This window comes from Crinia signifera, chromosome 1 (genome assembly GCF_055691185.1).
Source record: "Crinia signifera chromosome 1, ASM5569118v1, whole genome shotgun sequence".
NCBI lineage: Eukaryota > Metazoa > Chordata > Amphibia > Anura > Myobatrachidae > Crinia > Crinia signifera.
Window position 1 is genome coordinate 13,224,093 of NC_139217.1, and position 14,347 is coordinate 13,238,439.

Here is a 14,347-nt window from a genome sequence, read left to right on the forward strand (position 1 = left end):
TGACCTCAGTGCTGTGAGGCAGTAATGTAACCATTACACCATCCGTACTGCCCTGTATATATAACACACTAGGTGATTCATCGTGCCCTACGGGCGCTCTTCACACCGTCGTAAGGGGCTGCGCCCCCTTAATTTGTGAACATTTGTATATGAGAAATATGGTTAGAATTGTATGACAGATGCCTGTATTGCAACTTGAGTTATAGGTGAAATGTGTTAAATAGAGAGCATATGATGTGGAAGGGGGTGTGTATTGTTTTGTTTAATTAAAAAGCAGTTACAGAGTAAGATGTACATTGATAGTGTGGAGGGTACAGTGACATTTTTGGGTGTGGGGGGGCTGTGTGTGCATGTTGTTTAGGTGTGTGTCTGCAATAGTATAGTAGGGTGTTTCTGAGTCAGCGGCTCCCCACTGGCGGAGGTCACGACACAGGAAAACAGGAGGCTGGTTAGTGATAGGGGTGTGTGGGCATAAGGGGGACTAAAGAGGAGGATGGGAGATACTCTGCAGCTTCTGCCAGTGGGTGAGGGTCCAGCGTGGCAGTACAGGATGGTGGCCCTTAGTCAGTGTCTTCTCCTACTGGGTGGGAGTTCGGGAGCATGAGAGCAGGAGGCTGGGCTATGAGGCATGATAGGGGCATGTGGGCAAAACAGCGTCAGCGACTGCCCAGTGGTGGAAGTTACGGTTCAGGAGAGCAGGAAGCTGGGTAGTGATAGGGGTGTGTGAGTATACGGGGGACTAAAGAGGGGCTTAGGGGTGCCGTGAATTGCGGGAGGGGCGCGGGGGGTGCCGTGAATCAAGGGAGGGAGGGGGCGCAGGTGTCGGCGAATCGCTGGAGAGGGCGGGGGTCCGCAAAGCGTGGGAGGGGGCTTGAATTGCGCGAGGGGGGGGTTGCGAATCGCGGGAGGGGGGGTGCGCGGGGGGTCCATGAATTGCGGGAGGGGGGGGGGGGCACGGGCCGCGATGAATCACCTAGTTGGTTATATATTATTGTAGAAGGATGGTAGGATGTTGCTGTCATTCAGAATGCATTTACATAAACAGTAATAGTAGCAGTAAAAGGTCTGACTTAAAACGGAATGGGATCATTCGTCAGACTGCATTTAGGTCTACAGTCATTAGGTCTACCCCACTAGGTCAACTTGCAGGAAGGTCGACCTGACTTAAGGTCGACATGGGCCAAGGTCGACATGACTTAAGGTCGAATTTGCATAAAGGTCGACATGAGGAAGGTCGACTGGTCATAAGGTCGACATGGGTTTTTCACTGTTTTTTTTCGATCCGAATGTCGACACAGTCGACATGGACACAGTTGGCAATGAGAATCGGACCCTCGCATCGCTCGCTTCGCTCGTAATGCTTCGGGCACGGTGCCTCGCTGCGCTCGGCACACTATTTTATTCTCCCACCTCGCCCTAGTGGATGGTAGGGCATGAAATACCGCCTGTCGGCACATGTCAGCTCAAAAAACAGTGAAAAACCCATGTCGACCTTATTACCAGTCGACCTTCCTCATGTCGACCTTTATGCAAATTCGACCTTAAGTCGTGTCGACCTTGGCCCATGTCGACCTTAAGTCAGGTCGACCTTCCTGCCAGTCGACCTAGTGGGGTAGACCTAATGACTGTAGACCTAAGTTCATTCTAATAGATGACCGCATCCCCTTAAAACACCTACAGTAAAACAGAACAGGTGTTATATATTATACAAAGAATTGGTTGATGATGTGTAGGTTGACGTGCACATAATTGTCACTGTAAAAAAATTGAACAGAAAGTTCAACACATGTAAATGTTGACATAAGTGTGGCACTTCATCGGTGTCCATGTCGACACATGAGAATGAATATGAAAACATTCAAAAAAAGAAAAATAAATCTTCAAAAACTCATGTCAACCTTTTTCATTGTCGACCATAGCCGTGCCAGTGTTTTGCATGTGCCACTTAATCCTGGGGTTGTCGTGAATCGCACGCGGGGCTGGGGGGGGAGGAGGTGAGGGGTGTCCGCGAATCACGTGAGGAGGGGTCGTGGTTGGATGCCGTGAATTGCGGGAGGGGGGGGTGTGTGGGTGCGGCGAATCGTGGGAGGGGGCGCGGGGGGTTGTAGTGAATCGCGGGAGGGGGGGTCGCGGGGGCGGGGGGTTGCCGCAATGACAGGAGGGGGGTCAGGGGTGGGGAATCACGGTAAGGGGGGTCGTGGGGGGCACCGTGAACCGTGGGAGGGGGGGCCCGGGGGGTTGGCGCGAATCGTGGGAGGGGGGTCGCGGGGTGCCGCTAATGGCAGGAGGGGGGGTCACGGGGTGGGGCCGCAAATCGCGGGAGTGACCGGGGGTGCCGCGAATTGCGGGGGGTGTGCTGCAAATCGCGGGAGTGGGGTCGCGGGGGGTGCCGCGAATCACAAGAAAAAAATCAACACAGAAAGGTCAACACATGTAAATGTTGACATAAGTGTGGCACTTCATTGGTGTCCATGTCGACACATTAGAATGAATATGAAAACATTGAAAAAGTGAAAAATAAATCTTCTAAAACTCATGTCAACCTTTTTCATTGTCGACCATAGCCATGTCAGTGTTTTACATGTGCCATTTAATCGTGGGGATGCCGTGAATGAGGGGGGGGGGGGGGGGAGGTGCATACCTCCCAACATGACCCTCTCCAGGAGGGACACATTGCTCTGTTTCTGGACTTTCTTCTTAATTTATGGATTACCATCACCTGTGCTTAAACACCTTTCTTATCAATTACCCTGTTTAAAACAGGTGATGACAATCATAAATTAAGATGGAAGTCCACAAACAGAGCATTCTGTACCTCCTGGAGAGGGTCATGTTGGGAGGTATGGAGGTGTGGGGCGCTCACCTGGTGTGTCTGGTGAGTAGCTGTGTCTTTGCTGTGTAACATGGAGAGGCAGAGGGTGTCTGGCACTGTCTGTGGGCTCACTGGGCTGGTTCTCTGTCATGTGAGTCAGAGGCTCCACCCAGCGTTATAGCTCCAGACACACTTTGAGTGACAGATGTAGCCAAATATATAAGAGATGGTGGGGATAGAACCCATGACCTTAGTGCTGTGAGGCAGTAATGCTATAACCATTACACCGTCCGTACTGCCCCGTATGTACAGTATAACACATGGTGGGGATAGAACCCATGACCTCAGTGCTGTGAGGCAGTAATGCTAACCATTACACCGTCCGTACTGCCCTGTATATATAACACATGGTGGGGATAGAACCCATGACCTCAGTGCTGTGAGGCAGTAATATAACCATTACACCATCCGTACTGCCCCGTATATATAACACATGGTGGGGATAGAACCCATGACCTCAGCGCTGTGAGGCAGTAATGTAACCATTACACCATCCATACTGCCCCGTATATATAACACATGGTGGTGATAGAACCCATGACCTCAGCGCTGTGAGGTAGTAATGCTAACCATTACAACGTCCGTACTGCCCCGTATATATAACACATGGTTGGGATAGAACCCATGACCTCAGTGCTGTGAGGCAGTAATGCTAACCATCACACCGTCCGTGCTGCCCCGTATATATAACACATGGTGGGGATAGAACCCATGACCTCAGTGCTGTGAGGCAGTAATGTAACCATTACACCATCCGTACTGCCCCGTATATATAACACATGGTGGGGATAGAACCCATGACCTCAGCGCTGTGAGGCAGTAATGTAACCATTACACCGTTCGTACTGCCCCGTATATATAACACATGGTGGGGAGAGAACCCATGACCTCAGCGCTGTGAGGCAGTAATGTAACCATTACACCATCCGTACTGCCTTGTATATATATATAACACATGGTGGGGATAGAACCCATGACCTCAGTGCTGTGAGGCAGTAACTCTAACCATTACACATCCGTGTTCATATAGTGGGTATGGGTCATAGGGTCAATCCAAATTAAGGTCGACAGTAAATAGGTCAACCACTATTTGTCGCAAGGTCAGCTCACTAGTGACATAACAGAGCATGAGGGCAGGTCACTAGTGACAATACGGGGTGTGAGGGCAGGTCACTAGTGACATAACGGGGTGTGAGGGCAGGTCACTAGTGACATAACGGGTCACAAGGTCAGGTCACTAGTGACATAACAAGCCGTGAGATCAGGTCACTAGTGACATAACAAGCCGTGAGATCAGGTCACTAGTGACATAACAGAGCGTGAGGTCAGTTCACTAGTGACATAACGGGTCACGAGGTCAGGTCACTAGTGACATAACGGGTCACGAGGTCAGGTCACTAGTGACATAACCGAGCATGAGGGCAGGTCACTAGTGACATAACCGAGCATGAGGGCAGGTCACTAGTGACATAATGGCCGAGGTCAGGTCACTAGTGACATAAAAGAGCATGAGGTCAGGTCACTCGTGACATAACGGGCGAGGTCAGGTCACTCGTGGCATAATGGGTCACGATGGCAGGTCACTAGTGACATAAGGCGTGAGGTCAGGTCACTAGTGACATAACAAGGCGTGAGGTCAGGTCACTAGTGACATAACAGAGCATGAGGGCAGGTCACTCGTGACATAACAGAGCATGAGGGCAGGTCACTCGTGACATAACGGGCGAGGTCAGGTCACTAGTGGCATAATGGGTCACGATGGCAGGTCACTAGTGACATAAGGTGTGAGGTCAGGTCACTAGTGACATAACAGAGCATGAGGGCAGGTCACTAGTGACATAACGGGTCACAAGGTCAGGTCACTAGTGACATAACCGAGCATGAGGGCAGGTCACTAGTGACATAACCGAGCATGAGGGCAGGTCACTAGTGACATAATGGACGAGGTCAGGTCACTAGTGACATAACAGAGCATGAGGTCAGGTCACTCGTGACTTAACGGGCGAGGTCAGGTCACTAGTGAAATAATGGGTCACGAGGTCAGGTCACTAGTGACATAACCTCACGCTCCGTTAAGTCACTAGTGACATAATGGGTCACAAGGTCAGGACACTAGTGACATAACGGGCAAGGTCAGGTCACTAGTGGCATAATGGGTCACGAGGTCAGGTCACTAGTGACATAACGGGCGAGGTCAGGTCACTAGTGACATAACGGGCGAGGTCAGGTCACTAGTGACATAACAGAGCATGAGGGCAGGTCACTAGTGACATATCAGAGCATGAAGGCAGGTCACTAGTGACATAACGGGTCACTAGGTCAGGTCACTAGTGACATAACGGGCGAGGTCAGGTCACTAGTGACATAACGGTTCATGAGGTCAGGTCACTAGTGACATAACCGGCGAGGTCAGGTCACTGGTGACATAACGGGGCGTGAGGTCAGGTCACTAGTGACATAACGGGGCGTGAGGTCAGGTCACTAGTGACATAACAGAGCATGAGATCAGGTCACTAGTGACATAACAGAGCATGAGGGCAGGTCACTAGTGACATAACAGAGCATGAGGGCAGGTCACTAGTGACATAACGGGTCACGAGGTCAGGTCACTAGTGACAGAACGGATCACTAGGTCAGGTCACTAGTGACATAATGGGTCACGAGGTCAGGTCACTAGTGACATAACCTCACGCTCCGTTAAGTCACTAGTGACATAATGGGTCACAAGGTCAGGACACTAGTGACATAACGGGCAAGGTCAGGTCACTAGTGGCATAATGGGTCACGAGGTCAGGTCACTAGTGACATAACGGGCGAGGTCAGGTCACTAGTGACATAACGGGCGAGGTCAGGTCACTAGTGACATAACAGAGCATGAGGGCAGGTCACTAGTGACATATCAGAGCATGAAGGCAGGTCACTAGTGACATAACGGGTCACTAGGTCAGGTCACTAGTGACAGAACGGGTCACTAGGTCAGGTCACTAGTGACATAATGGGTCACTAGGTCAGGTCACTAGTGACATAATGGGTCACTAGGTCAGGTCAATAGTGACATAACCTCACGCTCCGTTAAGTCACTAGTGACATAACGGTTCATGAGGTCAGGTCACTAGTGACATAACCGGCGAGGTCAGGTCACAGGCAAGGTCAGGTCACTAGTGGCATAATGGGTCACGAGGTCAGGTCACTAGTGAATAACGGGCGAGGTCAGGTCACTAGTGACATAACGGGCGAGGTCAGGTCACTAGTGACATAACAAGTTGTGAGGTCAGGTCACTAGTGACATAACAAGTTGTGAGGTCAGGTCACTAGTGACATAACGGTTCATGAGGTCAGGTCACTAGTGACATAACCGGCGAGGTAAGGTCACTGGTGACATAACGGGGCGTGAGGTCAGGTCACTAGTGACATAACGGGGCGTGAGGTCAGGTCACTAGTGACATAACAGAGCATGAGATCAGGTCACTAGTGACATAACAGAGCATGAGGGCAGGTCACTAGTGACATAACAGAGCATGAGGGCAGGTCACTAGTGACATAACGGGTCACGAGGTCAGGTCACTAGTGACAGAACGGATCACTAGGTCAGGTCACTAGTGACATAATGGGTCACGAGGTCAGGTCACTAGTGACATAACCTCACGCTCCGTTAAGTCACTAGTGACATAATGGGTCACAAGGTCAGGACACTAGTGACATAACGGGCAAGGTCAGGTCACTAGTGGCATAATGGGTCACGAGGTCAGGTCACTAGTGACATAACGGGCGAGGTCAGGTCACTAGTGACATAACGGGCGAGGTCAGGTCACTAGTGACATAACAAGTTGTGAGGTCAGGTCACTAGTGACATAACAAGTTGTGAGGTCAGGTCACTAGTGACATAACGGGCGAGGTCAGGTCACTAGTGACATAACGGTTCATGAGGTCAGGTCACTAGTGACATAACCGGCGAGGTCAGGTCACTGGTGACATAACGGGGCGTGAGGTCAGGTCACTAGTGACATAACGGGGCGTGAGGTCAGGTCACTAGTGACATAACAGAGCATGAGATCAGGTCACTAGTGACATAACAGAGCATGAGGGCAGGTCACTAGTGACATAACAGAGCATGAGGGCAGGTCACTAATGACATAACGGGTCACGAGGTCAGGTCACTAGTGACAGAACGGATCACTAGGTCAGGTCACTAGTGACATAATGGGTCACGAGGTCAGGTCACTAGTGACATAACCTCACGCTCCGTTAAGTCACTAGTGACATAATGGGTCACAAGGTCAGGACACTAGTGACATAACGGGCAAGGTCAGGTCACTAGTGGCATAATGGGTCACGAGGTCAGGTCACTAGTGACATAACGGGCGAGGTCAGGTCACTAGTGACATAACGGGCGAGGTCAGGTCACTAGTGACATAACAGAGCATGAGGGCAGGTCACTAGTGACATATCAGAGCATGAAGGCAGGTCACTAGTGACATAACGGGTCACTAGGTCAGGTCACTAGTGACAGAACGGGTCACTAGGTCAGGTCACTAGTGACATAATGGGTCACTAGGTCAGGTCACTAGTGACATAATGGGTCACTAGGTCAGGTCAATAGTGACATAACCTCACGCTCCGTTAAGTCACTAGTGACATAATGGGTCACAAGGTCAGGACACTAGTGGCATAATGGGTCACGAGGTCAGGTCACTAGTGAATAACGGGCGAGGTCAGGTCACTAGTGACATAACGGGCGAGGTCAGGTCACTAGTGACATAACAAGTTGTGAGGTCAGGTCACTAGTGACATAACAAGTTGTGAGGTCAGGTCACTAGTGACATAACGGTTCATGAGGTCAGGTCACTAGTGACATAACCGGCGAGGTCAGGTCACAGGCAAGGTCAGGTCACTAGTGGCATAATGGGTCACGAGGTCAGGTCACTAGTGAATAACGGGCGAGGTCAGGTCACTAGTGACATAACGGGCGAGGTCAGGTCACTAGTGACATAACAAGTTGTGAGGTCAGGTCACTAGTGACATAACAAGTTGTGAGGTCAGGTCACTAGTGACATAACGGTTCATGAGGTCAGGTCACTAGTGACATAACCGGCGAGGTAAGGTCACTGGTGACATAACGGGGCGTGAGGTCAGGTCACTAGTGACATAACGGGGCGTGAGGTCAGGTCACTAGTGACATAACAGAGCATGAGATCAGGTCACTAGTGACATAACAGAGCATGAGGGCAGGTCACTAGTGACATAACAGAGCATGAGGGCAGGTCACTAGTGACATAACGGGTCACGAGGTCAGGTCACTAGTGACAGAACGGATCACTAGGTCAGGTCACTAGTGACATAATGGGTCACGAGGTCAGGTCACTAGTGACATAACCTCACGCTCCGTTAAGTCACTAGTGACATAATGGGTCACAAGGTCAGGACACTAGTGACATAACGGGCAAGGTCAGGTCACTAGTGGCATAATGGGTCACGAGGTCAGGTCACTAGTGACATAACGGGCGAGGTCAGGTCACTAGTGACATAACGGGCGAGGTCAGGTCACTAGTGACATAACAAGTTGTGAGGTCAGGTCACTAGTGACATAACAAGTTGTGAGGTCAGGTCACTAGTGACATAACGGGCGAGGTCAGGTCACTAGTGACATAACGGTTCATGAGGTCAGGTCACTAGTGACATAACCGGCGAGGTCAGGTCACTGGTGACATAACGGGGCGTGAGGTCAGGTCACTAGTGACATAACGGGGCGTGAGGTCAGGTCACTAGTGACATAACAGAGCATGAGATCAGGTCACTAGTGACATAACAGATCATGAGGGCAGGTCACTAGTGACATAACAGAGCATGAGGGCAGGTCACTAGTGACATAACGGGTCACAAGGTCAGGTCACTAGTGACAGAACGGATCACTAGGTCAGGTCACTAGTGACATAATGGGTCACGAGGTCAGGTCACTAGTGACATAACCTCACGCTCCGTTAAGTCACTAGTGACATAATGGGTCACAAGGTCAGGACACTAGTGACATAACGGGCAAGGTCAGGTCACTAGTGGCATAATGGGTCACGAGGTCAGGTCACTAGTGACATAACGGGCGAGGTCAGGTCACTAGTGACATAACGGGCGAGGTCAGGTCACTAGTGACATAACAGAGCATGAGGGCAGGTCACTAGTGACATAACAAGTTGTGAGGTCAGGTCACTAGTGACATAACGGGCGAGGTCAGGTCACTAGTGACATAACGGTTCGTGAGGTCAGGTCACTAGTGACATAACCGGCGAGGTCAGGTCACTGGTGACATAACGGGGCGTGAGGTCAGGTCACTAGTGACATAACGGGGCGTGAGGTCAGGTCACTAGTGACATAACAGAGCATGAGATCAGGTCACTAGTGACATAACAGAGCATGAGGGCAGGTCACTAGTGACATAACAGAGCATGAGGGCAGGTCACTAGTGACATAACGGGTCACGAGGTCAGGTCACTAGTGACAGAACGGGTCACTAGGTCAGGTCACTAGTGACATAATGGGTCACAAGGTCAGGACACTAGTGACATAACGGGCAAGGTCAGGTCACTAGTGACATAACGGGCGAGGTCAGGTCACTAGTGACATAACGGGCGAGGTCAGGTCACTAGTGACATAAGTTGTGAGGTCAGGTCACTAGTGACATAACCGGCGAGGTCAGGTCACTGGTGACATAACGGGGCATGAGGTCAGGTCACTAGTGACATAACGGGGCGTGAGGTCAGGTCACTAGTGACATAACGGGGCGTGAGGTCAGGTCACTAGTGACATAAAAGAGCATGAGATCAGGTCACTAGTGACATAACAGAGCATGAGGGCAGGTCACTAGTGACATAACGGGTCACGCGGTCAGGTCACTAGTGACATAACGGGTCACGAGGTCAGGTCACTAGTGACATAACGGGTCACGAGGTCAGGTCATTAGTGAAATAATGGGTCATAAGGTCAGGACACTAGTGACATAACGGGCGAGGTCAGGTAACTAGTTGCATAATGGGTCACGAGGTCAGGTCACTAGTGACATAACAAGTCGTGAGGTCAGGTCACTAGTAACAACGGTTCATGAGGTCAGGTCACTAGTGACATAACAAGTCGTGGTCACTAGTAACCTAACATAGCGTGAGGTTAGGTCAATAGTGACGTAATGGGTCACAAGGTCAGGTCACTAGTGACGTAACGGGGCGTGAGGTCAGGTCACTAGTGACATAACAGGGCGTGAGGTCAGGTCACTAGTGACATAAGAAGGCATGAGGCCAGGTCATTAGTGACATAAGGCGTGAGGTCAGGTCATTAGTGACATAATGGAGTGACAAAATGGGCGTGAGGTCAGGTCACTAGTGACATAATGGGCGTGAGGTCAGGTCACTAGTGACATAATGGGCGTGAGGACAGGTCACTAGTGACATAATGGGCGTGAGGACAGGTCACTAGTGACATAATGGGCGTGAGGACAGGTCACTAGTGACATAATGGGCGTGAGGACAGGTCACTAGTGACATAATGGGCGTGAGGACAGGTCACTAGCGACATAACGGGTCACAAGGTCAAGTCGCTAGTGACATAACGGGCGTGAGGTCAGGTCACTGGTGACATAACAAGGCGTGAGGTCAGATCACTAGTGACATAAGGCGTGAGGTCAGGTCACTAGTGACATAACGGGGCATGACATGTAATATGTATAGGGTGAGAGGTGTATACAGTACATGTAACATGTATAGGGTGAGAGGTGTATACCATACATCTATAGGGTGAGAGGTGTATAGCGTACATGTAACACGTATAGGGTGGGTGGTATATACTGTACATTTAACACGTATAGGGCGAGTGGTATATACTGTACATGTAACACGTATAGGGTGATTGGTATATACCATACATGTAACACGTATAGGGTGAGTGGTATATACCATACATGTAAAACGTTTAGGGTGAGTGGTATATACCATACATGTGACATGTATAGGGTGAGTGGTATGTACCATACATCTAACACGTATAGGGTGAGTGGTGTATACTGTACATGTAACACGTATAGGGTGAGTGGTGTATACTGTACATGTAACACATTTAGGGTGAGTGGTGTATACCATATATGTAACATGTATAGGGTGAGTAGTGTATAACATACTTGTAACACGTATAGGGTGAGTGGTATATACCGTACATGTAATACGTATAGGGTGAGTGGTGTATACCGTACATGTAACACGTATAGGGTGAGTGGTGTATACTGTACATGTAACACGTATAGGGTGAGTGGTGTATACTGTACATGTAACACGTATAGGGTGAGTAGTGTATAACATACATTTAACACATAAAGGGTGAGTGGTGTATACCGTACATGTAACACGTATAGGGTGAGTGGTGTATACTGTACATGTAACACGTATAGGGTGAGTGGTGTATACTGTACATGTAACACGTATAGGGTGAGTAGTGTATAACATACATTTAACACATATAGGGTGAGTGGTGTATACCGTACATGTAACACGTATAGGGTGAGTGGTGTATACTGTACATGTAACACGTATAGGGTGAGTGGTGTATTCCGTACACATACCTCCCAACTGTCAGGTATGCGTACATGTAACACGTATAGGGTGAGTGGTGTATTCCGTACATGTAACACGTATAGGGTGAGTGGTGAATAACATACATGTAACACGTTTAGGGTGAGTGGTGTATACCAAACATAGGTACATGGTCTGTTACTATAGGGGAACTTACCTTCCCAAACTTGTTCTGCTTCACATGTAGCTGTCCCTCCTTTAATGGTTTATCCGGTGCAGACATCCCAGTACTGCAGGGACACCACACTATAATCCGGGCTGGGATCCTGACTTACTGACACGTTGCGCAGAACTTTGCTGACATTTCTATAGACATTTAGTAACTTGCAGCATTATTCCTGCATTCATCAGCCAGAGAGTTTGTATCACTTACATGCAGCGTTCTCCCTCCCTCCCCCTCCTTCTGCTTTTCTCTAACTTCCTCCTGTGTCAGCTTCCTGTGCAATTACACACTGTCCCTGCTGCCTCCTACACAGCTCTTCCCTGCCCTGCCCAGCTCACTATCACCTGCCCCTGTGCAATTACACACTGTCCCTGCTGCCTCCTACACAGCTCTTCCCTGCCCTGCCCATCTCACTATCACCTGCCCCTGTGTAATTACACACTGTCCCTGCTGCCTCCTACACAGCTCTACCCTGCCCTGCCTATATCACTGTTACCTGTCCCTGTGCAATTACACACTGTCCCTGCTGCCTCCTACACAGCTCTTCCCTGCCCTGCCCATATCACTATACCTGCCCCTGTGCAATTACACACTGTCCCTGCTGCCTCCTACACAGCTCTTCCCTGCCCTGCCCATCTCACTATTACCTGCCCCTGTGCAATTACACACTGTCCCTGCTGCCTCCTACACAGCTCTTCCCTGCCCTGCCCATCTCACTATTACCTGCCCTTGTGCAATTACACACTGTCCCTGCTGCCTCCTACACAGCTCTTCCCTGCCCTGCCCATCTCACTATCACCTGCCCCTGTGCAATTACACACTGTCCCTGCTGCCTCCTACACAGCTCTACCCTGCCCTGCCCATCTCACTATCACCTGCCCCTGTGCAATTACACACTGTCCCTGCTGCCTCCTACACAGCTCTTCCCTGCCCTGCCCATCTCACTATCACCTGCCCCTGTGCAATTACACACTGACCCTGCTGCCTCCTGCACAGCTCTTCCCTGCCCATCTCACTATACCTGCCCCTGTGCAATTACACACTGTCCCTGCTGCCTCCTACACAGCTCTTCCCTGCCCTGCCCATCTCACTATCACCTGCCCCTGTGCAATTACACACTGTCCCTGCTGCCTCCTACACAGCTCTACCCTGCCCTGCCCATCTCACTATCACCTGCCCCTGTGCAATTACACACTGTCCCTGCTGCCTCCTACACAGCTCTTCCCTGCCCTGCCCATCTCACTATCACCTGCCCCTGTGCAATTACACACTGACCTGCCCGTGTCACTATTACCTGCCCCTGTGCAATTACACACTGTCCCTGCTGCCTCCTACACAGCTCTTCCCTGCCCTGCCCATCTCACTATTACCTGCCCCTGTGCAATTACACACTGTCCCTGCTGCCTCCTGCACAGCTCTTCCCTGCCCATCTCACTATCACCTGCCCCTGTGCAATTACACACTGTCCCTGCTGCCTCCTGCACAGCTCTTCCCTGCCCTGCCCATCTCACTATCACCTGCCCCTGTGCAATTACACACTGACCCTGCTGCCTCCTGCACAGCTCTTCCCTGCCCATCTCACTATCACCTGCCCCTGTGCAATTACACACTGTCCCTGCTGCCTCCTACACAGCTCTTCCCTGCCCTGCCCATCTCACTATCACCTGCCCCTGTGCAATTACACACTGTCCCTGCTGCCTCCTACACAGCTCTTCCCTGCCCTGCCCATCTCACTATTACCTGCCCCTGTGCAATTACACACTGTCCCTGCTGCCTCCTACACAGCTCTACCCTGCCCTGCCTATATCACTGTTACCTGCCCCTGTGCAATTACACACTGTCCCTGCTGCCTCCTACACAGCTCTTCCCTGCCCTGCCCATCTCACTATTACCTGCCCCCTGTGTCACTATCACCTGCCCCCTGTACAATTACACACTGTCCCTGCCCCTGTGTCACTATCACCTGCCCCTGTGCAATTACACACTGACCTGCCCCAGTGTCATTATCACCTGCCCCTGTGCAATTACACACTGTCCCTGCTGCCTCCTACACAGCTCTTCCCTGCCCTGCCCATCTCACTATCACCTGCCCCTGTGTAATTACACACTGTCCCTGCTGCCTCCTACACAGCTCTTCCCTGCCTATATCACTATTACCTGCCCCCTGTCACTATTACCTGCCCCGTGCAATTACACATTGGGCCTTATTCTGGTTGGTGCGGTGCAACGTACGTACGGTCCATTTCACCGTACGTTTCCCGTAAGTCCGCCCACAAAACATCCGCATACGGACGGGCACAAACACCGACAATGGGGAGTGGCGTACACTTGAGCGTACGCCACCGTATACGGACGGGTCTCCTCTTAGACACCGATAACTGGCGTACAACAGAGCGTACGCCACCGTATACGGACGGGTCTCGGCCGTTTTCCCACCGACATCTTGCGGCTATCTGAGCGTACGCCGCCACAGTGCATGGACGGTTCTCGCCTTTTTTTCAATGGAAAGCTCAGCGTGTGTCACCGATCGCGAAAGTGAGCGTACGTCCGTGCACGCTGGCATACCCTTCACATATATGGACCTGCAAATCTTGCCTATGAACTATAATTAAGACATTTAATTATTCTAACTGTTATTCAATTGTTTTCTATTAACTCAATTGTCTACCTTAATAAACGCCCTAATAAAACAACATTTTAACCCTCATT

The 14,347-nt window shown here is 50.6% G+C and overlaps 1 protein-coding gene across 1 annotated transcript in view; it reads right to left on the bottom strand.

Moving 5' to 3' along the window:
* Positions 1 to 11,877, bottom strand: part of DOK1 (docking protein 1) — a 33,457-nt gene extending 21,580 nt beyond the window's left edge. The window contains exon 1 of the mRNA XM_083179110.1: positions 11,633 to 11,877. Coding sequence (XP_083035236.1) covers positions 11,633 to 11,698 — 66 coding nt within the window. The 5' untranslated portion in view covers positions 11,699 to 11,877. The remainder of the gene's footprint in view (positions 1 to 11,632) is intronic.
* Positions 11,878 to 14,347: the final 2,470 nt, after the last annotated feature.